At 46.3% G+C, this 15,896-nt stretch overlaps 1 protein-coding gene across 3 annotated transcripts in view; it reads right to left on the reverse strand.

The window, feature by feature from the left end:
- The window catches only part of ZNF423 (zinc finger protein 423), a 310,184-nt gene that overhangs the window by 39,140 nt on the left and 255,148 nt on the right, over positions 1-15,896 (reverse strand). For 2 of the 3 annotated variants that reach the window (XM_087729318.1, XM_087729317.1), the window contains 2 exons: positions 6,156-6,287; positions 3,828-3,943 (listed from right to left, as the gene is read on the reverse strand). The exons of the other annotated variant lie outside the window; for it this stretch is intronic. In XM_087729318.1, the coding sequence (XP_087585444.1) occupies positions 3,828-3,943; positions 6,156-6,287 (248 nt within the window). The remainder of the gene's footprint in view (positions 1-3,827; positions 3,944-6,155; positions 6,288-15,896) is intronic. 3 annotated transcript variants of the gene reach the window in all.

Below are 15,896 nucleotides of genomic sequence, written 5' to 3' on the forward strand. Positions count from 1 at the left end.
CCCTAAGGCTTTCAGCCCTCTCTAAGCGGTTTACAGAGTCAGCATATTGCCCCCAACAACAATCCGGGTCCTCATTTTACCCACCTCAGAAGGATGGAAGGCTGAGTCAACCCTGAGCCGGTGAGATTTGAACAGCCGAACTGCAGAACTGCAGTCAGCTGAAGTAGCCTGCAGTGCTGCATTTAACCACTGCGCCACCTCGGCTCTCAGACACCTGAAGCTCTCACCTTGCCTTGTTCTTGACTTAATTGTCTGCCTACACAGCTTCTTTAAACAGGTGCAGACAGGTGTAGCATGCAGACTCATCCTTGCTCTGAGGTATCATATTGGCTTTGGACTTAAAGGGATGAAGATTTCTACGTTTTGCTATGTATTTGAAGAGTTCAAACCTTCCACCACTTCCTTCCATTTCCAATCCCTTCATTGCTCTCATTTCTGTATATTTGTTGTTTTTTTTAAAATCTTTCCCCCTGCGTCTGAATCCTTCTTAGCGTGGTACCCAGGATGGGGGGCACCGATCAGCAGCATCATGCACAAAACAGTTTCTGCTAAAATCATTCCTTTCTAACAATCCATTTCCTTTTGTTCAGGGCTTAGCATTTGTTGGTTAACTGAGCAAGATTTAATCATGCGAACTGAATCGGTAGGCCAAAGTAGAAGAGCCACAGGCTTCCCACCTCATATGTGAATTGGCAGAAAGAAACCTTGGCTAGTCTTCCCCTACCTGGTGGCTCCCAGGTGTGCTCAGAGTGCAACCGCCAGAATTCCAAATCAGTCATAGCGGTTAGCTATGGAGTCCAACGAATAGGTGCCATATATGGAGACTGCCAGGTTGGTGAAGAACAGTTTATACATATGTATATCTGCCAGACCTGGGTAGGTCAGTCCATTTCAATGTTAATTTCACACATCTCCATTCATACCTTGGCTCCCCTTCCACATTCACTGCAATGTGTGAACATCTGCCAGATTTTTTCCCATTTTTAACAAGCAAAATGTCTCACTTCTCAAAGGTCTTTTCTCCTAAATTTTATTTTATTTTTTAAATACCCAATCATCTGAAGGTCGGGCTGCATTGCAAAATCTGGAGAAATGAAACATCCAGATCCTGCCTTCTAATATGTGTATTAATCTGGGAGATAGGGAGACATCAAGTTAATAATACAATAGCAGAGTTGGAAAGGTCCTTGGAGGTCTTCTAGTCCAATCCCCACTTAACTTGGTTTATTAATGCAGAATGAAGAGAAACTTTGACCAGGCCTCTGTGTAGCTAAGTTTCATTCTTCTCCAGATGGCATTGAACGAGACAGAGAAGGATGGCATTCATCATCCTTAATGTTGTTAATCTGAAGAGCGGGAGGGTCCAACCTTGGCAGCTTTAAGACCTGTTGACGTCAGTTCACCGACAAAAGGTCGACCGACAAAAGCGCGCCCGACTAAACCGCGGTGACAAAACCGCGAGTTCTAAACCGTGCTGACGAATGAGCGCTGAAGTGCGCCGACAACAGAAGCGCGCTGGCAGAAACGCACTGTAAACCTAAACCTAACCCTAACCCTAACCCTAACCCTAACCCTTACCTTAACTTAAATCACGCTTCTGTTGGCGCACTGTTGTCGGCACGCTGTTGTCGGCACGCTGTTGTCAGCGCGCTGATGACATTGCGGTTTAAGCGACGTGGTTTTGTCGGCGCGGTTTTGTCATGCGCGCATTTGACGGGTCATGGTTGACGTCAACTCTCAGAATTCTCTAGCCACAAAAATCTGAAAGTTGAAGTCCACAAACCTTAATATTATCCAAGGTTGGATATCCCTGATCTAGAAGGAACTCCTCAACCCCACGTCCACCCTGCTTTTTGAGTTTACATTAAGGATGCATGATTTTTCTTTCCTGGTCCAGATCCTGTTAGTCAAGTTGGGTTGAGAAAGAGCTGGAGCGAAAACTAAAACCGACCTGATTTCACTTGTAGTTCCCTTAAATCCCTTCGATTCATTTAGCATGGTTGCTCTTTTTCCCCCTTCTTCATTTTTATGAAATGGACTTTAGAGACAACTGTGGAATCTCAAAGGATGAAATCCAAGTTTACATTTTTGGTTTCAGGCTCCTTTTTTTCTCTAGCATTTCCTATTTGCCTAAATTTATACCCAACAGGAAGGGTTTGGTTTGTGGCCTTAAGGAGAGGTCTTTATGCCTCTGGCTTCCTCTTGTCACAACCAACTTCCTGAGTTTTAGGTTTTGTTTTATTTATATGCCGCCCTATTCCCAGTGGGACTCAGGGCGGCGCACAAACCCAGGGAGGGAAGGGAAACACAAAAACTACAAATACAAGCATTTAAAAATAACCAACAGCCACACAAATCGAGAGGGGAAGGGAACTCATCAACCCCAGGCCTGCCGACACAGCCAGGTTTTAACGGCTTTTCGGAAGGCCTGGAGAGAGGTGAGGGTCCGAATCTCTGCGGGGAGTTCGTTCCAGAGGGCCGGAGCTGCCACAGAGAAGGCCCTCGCCCAGGTAGTAGCCAGATGGCATTGGCTGGTAGACCATATCCAGTCTACAATATGACTTATATATAGCAGGGTCACCAACCTTTCGGACCTCAGGGACCACTAAATTCCTAATTTTAAATTCAGTGGACCACTAATAGGATCTGCCTAATGATTGGCTGGTTGGGCATGGCTAGGTGCTCATGTGACTGGGTGGGCATGGCCAACTCAATGTCACTCATGTCAAGGGGCCCCTCCCCTCCCAGCCACTGCCCGCCCGCCTGCCTGGGCTCCTTAGGGCCCCAACAGGAAGCAGTTGTTGGAGCTAAGCAGCCACCATGAGAAAGAGATGGCTCAGTTCAAATTGGATCTGACAGAGAATGAGGCTCAGCAGAAGCACCTCACTGATGACTAGGAGCATAAGCTTTCCAAGCAGAGGAAAGACCTGCGGGAATGCAAGGCCAGGTACTGGCGCCTGGAAGCTTAGCGGGCTGAGATGGTCAGCCAGTTCCAGGCCATGATGCAGTCCCACTGGAATGAGGCCCTCCGGCTCTTTGCTACCAGCGGTGCTTCCCTCCATCCTTCGCCCAAAGTCTTGCACCAGGAGGCTGAAGCAGACCCAAGTTGGCATTTCTGCCCCCTCTGATCCATGCAAAAATACCCCCGAATGGGGAGACTCTCTGCAGCAAACATTCATTGCAGGTATCCATCCCAGGAACCATAGTTTGAGGACTCCTGATTTAGTGCAATATAAAAAATGCAAATCATTTTTCTACGGACCACCAAAATTTTCCCGCGGACCACCAGTGGTCCATGGACTACCAGTTGGTGACCGCTGATATATAGCATTTTGGATGCTCAGGTGAAGAACCCTTTGCGGTGCCAGTAATTTCACCTGAAAGAAAACCAGAATTCCAAGAAGGATGGGGGAGGAGAAGTGAAGGAAGAAAAGGAAAGAACGGGGAACATGATGGTTGGGTTTTTGTATGCTAATCCTTCCTTAAATTATTAAACAAGGGGAAGAAATTATTTACATTATGCTTTCGTTGCATTGCGGTGCACACTGCCAAAAGAAATTCTCACAGCGAGTGATTAAACTTGTCGGGCCTTATTTATTTATGGCGCCTGGTTTCAGAAGGTTTTGCAGCTTGCACTCAAGGAGGAGAAGAGAATTTCCTGTGATTACGGGAACAGAGAGCGGTAAGAGGAGCCTAGACGGAGAGGGCCTTGATACCTGCTCGCAATTAGTTTATTTCTCGCAGATAATCGCAGTGGATAGCGCAAAAGGAATTTGTACACAATCCTTTTCTGGAGAACAAGGGGGGTGGGGAAAAGAGAGCCATACCTGAAGTTCGGTCTGGAAAAAGAACTTCTGTGGACACTGCGAACAATCGTAAATTTTGTCCTCTTGTCCATGGACAGCAAAAATATGTTGCTGCAATTTATTTGCCTGTACAAAAACTAAAGGAAAGAAAACAATCAGAATACAGTCAGAGATACAGTGTACTGCTGCCATAACCAAAGATACTGTCTTTCAACATTTTCTATAGTCGTGATGGCGAAACCTATGGCACACGGGCCTGAAGTGGCATGCGGAGATATGTCACCTGGCACACACGGCATTTCCCATTCCTCTTCTGGGTTTCTGGCACACATGCACAAGCGACAATCAGCTGGCCTTCGTGCGCACAGCCATGCCGGAAAGTGGAAGAGCTGGTCTTCCATTTCCCGTTGTGAGCATGCGTGCCGGCCAGCTGATCGTGGCACGCACATGTGCACCAGTAACCACTAACTGTGATCACCCTTTGTGACCATCTGATAAGCAGAGCCCATGGGGATTCACTTAACAACCGGGTTACCATCTTAACAACCGCAGCGATTGGCTTAGCAGCTATGGCAGGAAAAGTCGTAAAATGGGGCAAAATTTGCTTTTGTTTAGTGACAGAAATTCAGGACTCCATTGTTGTCGTACGTCGAGGACTAGCTATCATACAAAGACATTAAAAAAGTAATTTATCAAGCTTGGGCAGGCCAATCATTCTACAGCAACCCTCCCTCTGCATCTTCCACATACTGTATTTTTTGGAGTATAAGACCCACCTTTTTCCCCCTTAAAATAGGGTGAAAATTTGGGTGCACCCACTGTCCCACACCCCTTTGGCCTCTGCCTCCCAGCAATTTACCTCCTTGCAGCAAACAGGAAAAATGGGACAAGCAAATTGCTGGGAGGCAGAAGCAGATTGTTTTTTCTTGTGCTAATCAGGCTGTTTGCTGTTTGCTGCAAGGAGGTAAGTCAACAACTATAAATGCCTATAGAATGTTCAAATTATTAGACTTATTTTTTAAAGGCTGCTTTATTATTGTTCTAGACAGCTTAACAAAGTGAAGAAGCTTTTTAAAATAAATGCTTGATCTGAAGAGGCCCAGTGTTATTGTATCTTCTTTTAAATAGCAGAGAAGAACTATACTTCCAGAAAGCCACATCAGTTTTAACAGCATCTGTACAAGTATAGTCTGAAATGTAACACCACAAACATTGTATATCGTCTGTACTGTTTGCTGTTTGTTGCAAGGAGGCAAATTGCTGGGAGGCAGAGTCAGATTTTTCTCCCCTTGTTTTCCTCTCCAAAAGCTAGATGCGTCTTATACTTTGGAGAGTCTTATACTCTGAAAAATACGGTACTAGCTGGGAACAGTGGGTTTTTCATCCAGGATATTTGCAAAAGAACCATCCCAATTCAAGGTAAGAAAGTTGGCAATTCTCATCCTTCCATACTGAGAGCAATCTCTATCCCACATTGTAAATTACCCCACTTATTTAGAGACTATATTGAAAGGCTTGTGTCCATGATTGGGGTGGGTGGGCGATGACCTAAAGTGAAAAGTAGGAGGGTGAGAAAGAGATTGTCTTCCAGGTGTCTCTACTTTGAAAAAGGATATTTCTATTGCGTGCCACGATTTCGTCTCCCCAACCCTCCTAGCTTGCACGAAAAGGAAGAGTGTGTTTTTAAAAAATTCCCCCGTGTGCAGGGGTGAAATCCTCCTGGTTCCGCCCACTTCAGCTGAACCAGTAGGGACGATTGTTGTTAGTGCTGGTAGTAAAAAAATAAAAAAAGCTTCCAAGGATCGTGTGGCTCACCTGTGAGTTGCATGATTGTTGGAAGATTATTTTTCCTGCTTTTTAAAGCATTTTTTTTCCCTGACGGTTTGGGCGAATAGGCAGGAAAAGAAAAAATACTTTAAAAAGTGAAAAATAAAAGCTTCTGACAATCGCACAGCTCAAAGCTGAGCTGCGCCATCCTTGGAAGCTTTCTCTCCCCCCCCCCTCACCCCAATTTTTAAAGCATTTTTTTCCTGCCTATTTGCCCAAACCGGCAGGAAAAAAAAATGCTTTAAAAAGCGGGGGAAAGTTGGCCACGCCCACCTAGTCATGTGACCTTCCCCCAAACCACGCCCACAGCAATGGTGGCAAAAACAATTTAGATTTCACCGCTGCTTCCGGGTGTCTCTAGCTTGAAAAAGAATATTTCTATTTCGTGCCACCATTCCGTCTCCCCGACCCTTCCAGCTTGCACGAAAAGAAAGCGTGTGTTTTTTAAAAAATTCCCCCATGGGGCCGTTTCCGGATCAAGCCACGTTACGCGGAGTGCTTGTCTAGGAGCGTCTGTCTTACCTGTAAAACAAACAGGGCATTTGAATGTGCCTCCCATCCCCTCGAAGCTGTGCTCGATCAGGTGACACAGGAGCTTTGCTGGAGAGTCAAACATCTGGTTACACAGCTTGCACTCATGATTGATGCCTTCCTCTGCAAGGTTCAAATGATACAACTTGTTAGTGACACAGCAGATTAGCGTCTGAAACACAGGATTCGGTGAGGAATCACAAATGCCAGTTCAGGCAGCTTTGGGGGAAGGGGGAGACGCAGCTCTCCCTACAAAAGCAGGTGTACGGCATAACACTTGTGCACGCGTTCGGGCTGTAGCGCCTCCAGTCAAATTGGAAGGGGCATTTCTACATTCCATTTGGATGAAAGTGACGGTGAGAGCCAGCCTCTGGTAGATGGCACTGTCCTGGCTTCCCAAAATCATATCACGGCAACACGCATTGGAGGGAGGAAGGGGGAAGGGAAGACAGGGAAAGGGAAGGGGAAGGGAGGGAGGGAGGGAGGAAAAAGGGAGATGGAACTTGGAGAAAAGGAAGGAAGGAGGAAGGAAGGAAGAGGGAAGGGAAGACAGGGAAAGGAAGGAGGGAGGGAGGAAGGAAGGAAGGAAGAGGGAAAGGAAGGCAGGGAAAGGGAAGGGGAAGGGAGGGAGGAAGGATAAAGGGAGATGGAATTTGAAGGAAAGGAAGGAAGGAAGGAAGGAAGGAAGAGGGAAGTCAGGGAAAGGAAAGGGGAAGGGAGGGAGGATAAAGGGAGAGGGAATTTGGAGGAAAGGAAGGAAGGAGGAAGGAAGGAAGAAGGAAGGGAAGGCAGGGAAAGGGAAGGGGAAGGGAGGGAGGAAGGATAAAGGGAGAGGGAATTTGGAGGAAAGGAAGGAAGGAAGAGGGAAGGGAAGGCAGGGAAAGGGAAGGGGAAGGGAGGAAGGGAGGAAAAAGGGAGATGGAACTTGGAGGAAAGGAAGGAAGGGGGAAGGAAGAAAGAGGGAAGGGAAGGCAGGGAAAGGGAGGATAAGGGAGGGAGGGAGGAAAAAGGGGAAGGAAGTTGGGGGGAGGGGGAAGGAAGGAAAAAGGGGAAAGGAAGTTGGAGAGAAGGAGGGAGGGAGGAAGGAGGGTAGGGAAGGGAGGGAAGAAAAAAAGAAGAGGGAGGGAGGAGAGCAGGAAATAAAGAGGGAGGGGGAGAAAAGGGGAGGCAGAGAGGGAGGAGAAAGGAAGGAAGGAAGGACATTCAAAACAAAGAACCTCTGGTCAATCCTGAGAGGAAAACAGAAGTGCCAGAGACTACTGAAATGGATTGCCCCACAACTCTCACAAAAAATAGAAGTGGGCCTGGTAGCAAAACATCAAGAGCCCAGAAATGATAGCGGGAGCTACCGATAACTTTACCTTTCAGTTCTAAGCCGGACAATTAATGATCCTTCTCTTCCCCACCCACCCGCTTCGTGTTTGCTTTGAGACCTGTCATTTCAGCCTAGGGCAGCTTGCAGAGAAACACAAGACAAATATTCCGCAAAAAACAGCCTTCCGACAGATAACACCAGAACCAAACACAACACAAAGAGGCAGCAGCGGCTATCTGGAGCTACTTCTCCCCAAGGTTGAAACTAGCTGCTGGGGGAGGGCGGGGGGAGCGAGGGTGGCCGCAGAATGAGAGGTGAGGGAAAGAGTGACCTTCCCTCCTCCCCGCCGCCAGCAAATAAGAACCGAGGATATTGGTAATTTTTTTTGGGGGGGGGGAGGTGTGAAGCAATGGATCCATTTTCCACTCAGAATCATCCCTGGGAATCATGTTGTATAATCACGCCGCGTTATTCCTAAGGGCGCCATAACCTTATTTGCAAAATGCTTTGCAGTGAGCAATGTCGGAGGCCCGGTTCCATGTGGCAGATTAACTGCAGTGCAATCTTCGCCGTTCGCACTCGTTTGCACCTTATTTTCACCCCTAGACACAAGCCTACAGTGGAGACGTCCTACGTAGCATCCTCCCCCGTGATGTAAAGTTCCCGAGGCTCCAGAATCTCGTTATTGGGAATTAAAACACCGCGGTTCCACCACAAATGCGCGCACAACAAAAGCGCGCCTGACTAAACCGCGGTGTCTAAAGCGCGGTGACAAAACCGCGCGACGGATGAGCGACTAATTAGCCCTAAAGCGCGCTGACAAAAGCGCGCCGACAGAAGGGCGCTGTAACGTAACCCTAAACCTAACCCTAACCCTAACCTTAAACCTAACCCTAAACCTAACCCTAAACCTAACCCTAAACCTAACCCTAAACCTAACCCTAACCCTAACCCTAACCTTAAACCTAACCCTAAACCTAACCCTAAACCTAACCCTAAACCTAACCCTAAACCTAACTGTAAATCTTACCTTAAATGAAATCGTGCTTCTGTCGTCGCGCTTTTGACATCGCAGTTTTAGCGCCGCGGTGTTGTCGGCGCGCTTATGACATTCGTGCTTTTGACGGGTCACGCAACACCGCAAAGTAAGAGTAAGTTTGGATTCAGAGGTTTAAGGTGTCAGGCTAGAAACTGGGAGAACCAGGCATTCTAGTCCTGCCTTAGGCACAAAGCCAGCTGGGTGACCTTGGGCCAGCCACTCTCTCTCAACCCTAGATGGCAGACAACGGCGAGCCACTTCTGAAACCTTGCCAAGAAAACTGCAGCGAGTCCTGTACCCTGACGGAGGAGGAGGAGGAGGAGGAGGAGGAGGAGGAGGAGGAGGAGGAGGAGGAGGAGGAGGAGGAGAAGGCGGCACAGTGGTTAAATGCAGCACTGCAGGCTACTTCAGCTGACTGCAGTTCTGCAGTTCGGCTGTTCAAATCTCACCGGCTCAAGGTTGACTCAGCCTTCCATCCTTCCGAGGTGGGTGAAATGAGGACCCAGACTGTGGGGGCAATATGCTGACTCTGTAAACTGCTTAGAGAGGGCTGAAAGCCCTATGAAGCGGTATATAAGTCTAGCTGCTATTGCTATTGCTATTGCGTTGGGAGGAGGAGGAGGAAGAGGAGGAGGAAGGAGAAGGAGTAGTAGTAGTAGTAGTAGTAGTAGTAGTAGTAGTAGTAGTTATCCATTCAGTCTTAACCAACAGGAAATGGCCTGGCCTCTCCATGTTCATTTTCACTTGTGTTACAGACCTAACACTACAGAGGCAAGTGTTAAATCTGCTGTTGACTCTGGCCATAAATATGATAGTGTCAGGGTTCCAAATAGCATCCAAAAGTAAATCAGAGTCCAAGGCAAACTATTTCTCAAAGTTCCAACTTATTAAGAGAGCCATGTTGGCACATCTGGGAAAACCCGACTCGGAAAGCTTCCCGGTTTTCCCCACCCAGTTGAAAGTTCAAGATCTTACCCCCACACCCACAAATCCAATCTCCCACTGCAATGCTGGCAGTTCTACCCATCCAGTTCCGGTCAGGTGCAGAGGTGCAAAGAGAAAGGATGACCTTGTCTTTCTAGAAAGAATGTTGTTATGGCTACCTATCATCTAACTCCATACAATCCCCTCTCCCATTTTCCCACAATAGAAAATGCCTACTAGAAAAATAGAAAGTGTGGCAGGCCAAAGTCCCAAAGGAAAAGATGCCTGCAGGCCTGACAGATAGACCTGGATTGTGGGTTTTTGTTCCGTTGCTTCAAATCATGGCTTTCTGGCAGCTTAAAGGTCTTATTCTACTGACCTGGTAAAATCCAAATGCCATAGATATAGGGCATACCCACATTAGTCATTAAGCCACTCTGTGCGGTTGGTATGAACGCACGCGTTGCCTCTTCATGCCTCTGTTAATCACAGCTAACAGCTCTTTGGTTAAATATGCAAATAAGGAGCAGCTGCTGTTTTCGGTTAGCACTCAACTGGCAAATTGCCAATATTTCATGTTCTGGTTAGCAATAACCAGAATGATGGGCTTAACCATCAGAGCTACCGATTGCAGATCTGGTGTGGTGGGATAATTTAACACAGCACAGAGATCAGCCAAAAGGAGGCACAACTGGCCTCAAATTTGGGCAGAGCTCAAACTAAAAATAAGAACAATTGCAGAAGCAGCTCTCACCAAAGAACAACTTTACAGTGTTTATTTCCTGGAAAACAACATTGTCAACCTAGACAATAGAAAACATTGTCAACTTAGAGCTAAGGAGAAATTTCCTAACGGTGAGAACAATTAACCAGTGGAACAGCCTGTCTTCGGAAGTTGTGGTTGCTGCTCCATCACTGGAGGTTTTAAAGAAGAGATTGGAAAACCTTTCGTCCAGAATAGTATAGGGTCTCCTGCTTGAGGAGGGGGTTGGATTAGAAGACCTCCAAGCTCCCTTCCAGCTCTGTTATTCTGTCTTGCCAATGCACACAAAGTAAGGCAGTATTATTACCCTAATTTTCACATGGGGGTATGGTAGGCATATAGATAGATAGATAGATAGATAGATAGATAGATAGATAGATAGATAGATAGATAGATAGGTAGGTAGGTAGGTAGGTAGGTAGGTAGGTAGGTAGGTAGGTAGGTAGGAAGGTAGGTAGGTAGGTAGGTAGGTAGGTAGGTAGGTAGATACATACATACATACATACATACATACATACATACATACATACATACATACATACAGTAGATAGATACAATAGATAGATAGATAGATAGATAGGTAGGTAGGTAGGTAGGTAGGTAGGTAGGTAGGTAGGTAGGTAGGTAGGTAGATAGATAGATAGATAGATAGATAGATAGATAGATAGATAGATAGATAGACAGACAGACAGACAGACAGACAGACAGACAGACAGATATAGATAGATAGATGATAGATAGATAGATGATAGATAGATGATAGATAGATAGATACAGTAGATAGATAGATATGATAGGTAGATAGATGATAGATAGATGATAGATAGATAGATAGATAGATAGATAGATGATAGATGATAGATGATAGATAGATAGATAGATAGATAGATAGATAGATAGATAGATAGATAGATAGATAGATAGATAGTTGACCTTTTTATAGCTGCACAGTTCATCCCAAACCCTTCTGTGTTTCACAACATAGTTTTTAACCAATGACACCACAATCGTCACTCACCAAATACACCCTGGGGAATTATATTCCTGTATTTTCTCATCTTGGGAGAACATGAATTGTATGTCCTTTTAGGCAGAGTACAGAAGTACTGCAAAGAGTTAAAGACATGCCAAACAAAACCCATAATACAAATAGTAAGAGGTTCCCACAGATGTGGAAATTTATTCCATAGAGAGAAGACATTTTGATTTGCAAACCCACTTCTGAATTATAAGGCCCTCTTCGCACTGTGCGTTCTTTTCTTTTTCTTTTTCGCATCCCCCTAGGAGTCCATTATATATTTTTCTATGTCAACGAAACCATCTAAGAAGAAATACATATACACAGAGAGAGAAAGAGAAAGAGAAAAAAGTAGAGGAAGAGGGAGGGCGTGGAAAAGAAAAGAACCAGAAAGTACTAGGGTTCAGCATGGAAATATTTCCCTTTTTCTATTTCCACAAAGAGGGACGCAGTGGCTCAGTGGCTGAGACGCTGAGCTTGTCGATCGGAAAGGTCGGCAGTTCAGCAGTTCGAATCCCTAGTGTCGCGTTAACGGAGTGAGCTCCCGTTATTTGTCCCAGCTTCTGCCAACCTACAGGTTAAAAAAGCAAGTAGAAAAATAGGGACCACTTTGGTGGGAAGGTAACAGCGTTCCGTGCGCCTTCGGCATTTAGTCATGCCGGCCACATGACCACGGAGACGTCTTCGGAAAACGCTGGCTCTTCGGCTTTGAAACGGAGATGCTTACTGCTCCCTAGAGTCGGGAACGACTAGCACATATGTGCGAGGGGGACTTTTACCTTTATTTATTCCCCTAACTGGGAGGGAGAAATATAGAAAGGAGGAAAAAAGCCAGCTCAGCAGATTCTTATAAGAGAGACCAATCTAATAGGTGTACGATAGGCAATCCCTCTCATTTTTGACATGAAAAGCAAGCTTCTCCCCCATCGCTGTGCCTGCCTTCCAGCGTTCCGCCCCTTTGAATAAAAGTCATTTGAATAAAACATAGGATTAATTTGGTTGTTAATTTTAATTTAATTTTTAAATTTTTATTGTAAATATCAATTGGTTTTTTTATACCTTCTTTAATGTCCCTTTTAATTTTTGTAATATGTGTTTTCTTTTATGTTGTACGCCGCCCTGAGTCCTTGGGAGAAGGGCGGCATATAAATCCAATAAAACTAAACCTTAAACCCGCAATCTCCTGGCGGATCTGTTGGTTCAGAGCTGAACACACATGGTTTTTCCCAATAAGAGATTCTTAAGGTCTCTTTCTTCGTCTCCCAAGTTTGGAATAATAAGCATTAATTTTACACTTCATTGCGAGAGAAAGAGAGAGAGAGGGAGGGAGGGAGGAGAGGAAGAGAGGGAGAGAACGTGGTCCTTGTTTAAACCAAGTAGGCCTGGGGGATTTTATCTGGCAGAAAGTGTGTCAGGCCAAAAGAGAAACAGAATGCATTGTGTAAAAGTATCGTGGGGAGATAAGAGCATTCTGCAATGTTCCCTGTACCTACTTTTGTCTCCAAAAAGCATTTGATCCCTTCCAGACATTATTTCCATATTGGTCTTGGGGGGAAAGCTACTAGGAGCCAAGAGCTGATTATTTGAATGCTGGAGGTGAAACCTGGGCGGTGGCCACGGCTTCCCAAAGACTGGAATTTGGAGATCCCTTAATTTATGCTGGTTACTGAGGAGGAATGGAAGAGGGTCAGTAGCTCAGCTGTCAGCCTGACCAGGTGGAGCAGACAGAAAACACAACCAGATGAGCTACTTCTCATTATTGGAATGCTAGATTCACAGAAACTTAGGTAAAGGTAAAGTTTCCTCTTGCTCGTATGTGCTAGTCGTTCCCGACTCTAGGGGGCGATGCCCACCTCCATTTCAAAGCCGAAGAGCCAGCGCTGTCCGAAGACATCTCCATGGTCATGTGGACTCAATGCCATAAGCACACGGAAGGCTGTTACCTTCCCACCAAAGGTGGTTCCTATTTTTTTCTACTTGCATTTTTTACGTGCTTTCAAATTGCTGGGTTGGCAGAAGCTGGGACAAGTAACGGGAGCTCACTCCGTTATGCGGCGCTAGGGATTCGAACCACCGAACTGCTGACCTTTCTGATCGACAAGTTCGGCTTCTTAGCCACTGAGCCACCGCATCCCCAAGAATCTGTCCCCGAGAATCCCCAACAAAATCTTGCTAGCCTGCAAATACAGATATTCTCATTCTCTCTCTCTCTCTCTCTCTCTCTCTCTCTCTCTCTCTCTCTCTCTCTCTCTCTCTCTCTCTCTCTCTCTCTCTCTCTCTCTCTCTCTCTCTCTCTCTCTCTCTCTCTCTCTCTCTCTCTCTCTCTCTCTCTCTCTCTCTCTCTCTCTCTCTCTCTCCCCCTTTACACTCTGGGAAAATAGGGAGAGTCCCTTCTGAGCATCTTGCCCCACCCATTGGCCAGCTAAGGGCTAAGCTGTCTCTTCTCTGACTGTTCCTTAAGTAGCATCCCTTCATCCCGTCTCCCAAGGTCTTTCCCGCGTACCATTCCATTGGCTGAACAACAGTGGTGAAAATTCAACCTCTTCAGTTCAACAGCAATAGCCATAGCACTGTAGGGGATGACTGAGCCCAAGGGAGGGGTCAAATGCGTCATTAGTCTTGAGTCCCTTCGCACCCACAAGAGATCTAGGTTCTGCCCACCTTGAATTCCTTATCTGCCACCCATTTGCTTTGACTATTAAGATTCTTGTACAGAGCTTAAGCTTGCAATAAACCAGTGGAATTAACCAATTAACCAGTGGAACAGCTTGCCTTCAGAAACTGTGGATGCTCCGTCACTGGAGGTTTTTAAGAAGAGATTGGACTTTCACTTGTCTGAGATTGTATAGGTTCTCCTGCTTGAGCAGGGGGCTGGACTAGAAGACCTCCAAGGTCCCTTCCATATTCTCTTCTCTTCTATAGGGCAGTGGTAGTCAACCTGGTCCCTACCGCCCACTAGTGGGCGTTCCAGCTTTCATGGTGGGCGGTAGGGGTTTTGCTGTAACTCTGCTTTATAAATTTTATAAAGTAAAGTTACTTCCCTACTTTACAAATCACCACTACTGTGGAACCGGTGGGCGTTTAGAAATGTTTACTACTAACAGAGATACAAAAGTGGGCGGTAGGTATAAAAAGGTTGACTACCCCTGCTATAGGGGTATCAAACTCAAGGCGCCACCACCTTGGAAACAGTGAAGGACTGGCCCGTGGTGCCTATGCCAAATGGAGCTCCATTTTCACTTGGCAGAGGATTGCAGGAGGCTGTCGCAGCTGAAAACGGAGCTTGGGAGCCCATTTTCTCTGGCAGTGTGCTCAGGACACCACAGACCCCCTCCCCAACATGGGTTATGTCGAGCTGGCCACGCCCATCCTGGCCACGCCCACTCCGGGGTCCTCATTTTACCAACCTCGGAAGGATGGAAAGCTGAGTCAACCTTGAGCCTGTCAGGATCGAACTCCAGAGGGTGGGCAGAGTCTGCCTTCAATACTGCCATTCTAATCCCTACGCCACAACGGCTCCCCCCCAAAAGACACAAACAACCCGTGGAAAAGCCCCATGTTTCCCACAGCTTGGCTCCCTCCCTTCTTCACACTGCCTGTCAGCTGAGCGCATGTTGTTTCCAGTGTATTTAATAAGAATTACACTCAGCACTGCTCTCCCATAAGAGAGAGGAGGCCGACTGACACTTCAATATTCATAATTGTTCCCATTGGGTGATCTTTCTCTCTCTCTCTCTCTCTTTAAAACTATTATCTTTACTGGGCTTCTTTTGATGAACTGCAAGCCACTTTAGGCATCGCCTCGCAGAGAAAGGGCATTCAGACAAATGAGCTTGCAAGATAGGAGGAAAAAACCCTCTCCCCGACCGGACTCTCTGTTATAGATAATGCGGTGTGAAGCCTCGGTCCTAGCAGCTATTCAGATTACAATTATAAACTATATTAATGACAACATAAAAGGGACACCCCGCTGAGTAACTAATACAGGATGACATGCTTCCACTTATTTATTTTAGGCAGCGCGCATTTATTTCGGGTAAACGGAGGGAAAGGCTATTTGAGCGGCTTCCGAGACACAAAAAGGAAGCCAGTCTTTTTACGGCTCAGTTTCACCGCGGCGACATTTCTCCCCGAAGGAGGAGTAGGGTAGGAGAGCCCATGTTCCCCTGCCTTTGAGCCTCGCTGGTGACTTCAGCAGGCAAAACCCGCCACCGTTTCCTCTGGCCAGAGTGACCCATTTCTACATCGATGCAATAACACAGTAGACCTGTTTTATGCACACGGAGAGGGTGCTTCACATCCTTCGTTAAGGATCCCCCTCTTAGAGGTTGGAATCTGGTGCAAATATTACATACTTCCTTATTTCGCCCCACCTACGTGGTGATCTTATCTGTCCATTGTTTTGTACCTCAACAAAAGTCCAACTTTAATAGGGTTATTTATCTGCCTATTTATCTGCCTGTGAATGCCTATTTAATAGGCTTCTATCGGCCATCACATAAGGATGCAGTGGCTCAGTGGCTAAGATGTTGAGCTTGTCAATCAGAAAGGTCGGCAGTTCAACAATTCGAATCCCTAGCGCCGCATAACAGAGTGAACTCCTGTTACTTGACGTAGCTTCTGCCAACCTAGCAGTCCGAAAGCACGTTAAAAATGCAACTAGAAAGATAGGA

This window comes from Thamnophis sirtalis, unplaced genomic scaffold (assembly GCF_051295495.1).
Source record: "Thamnophis sirtalis isolate CommonGarterSnake01/CBP01778 unplaced genomic scaffold, rThaSir2_p1.2 scaffold_14, whole genome shotgun sequence".
NCBI classification, from domain to species: domain Eukaryota; kingdom Metazoa; phylum Chordata; class Lepidosauria; order Squamata; family Natricidae; genus Thamnophis; species Thamnophis sirtalis.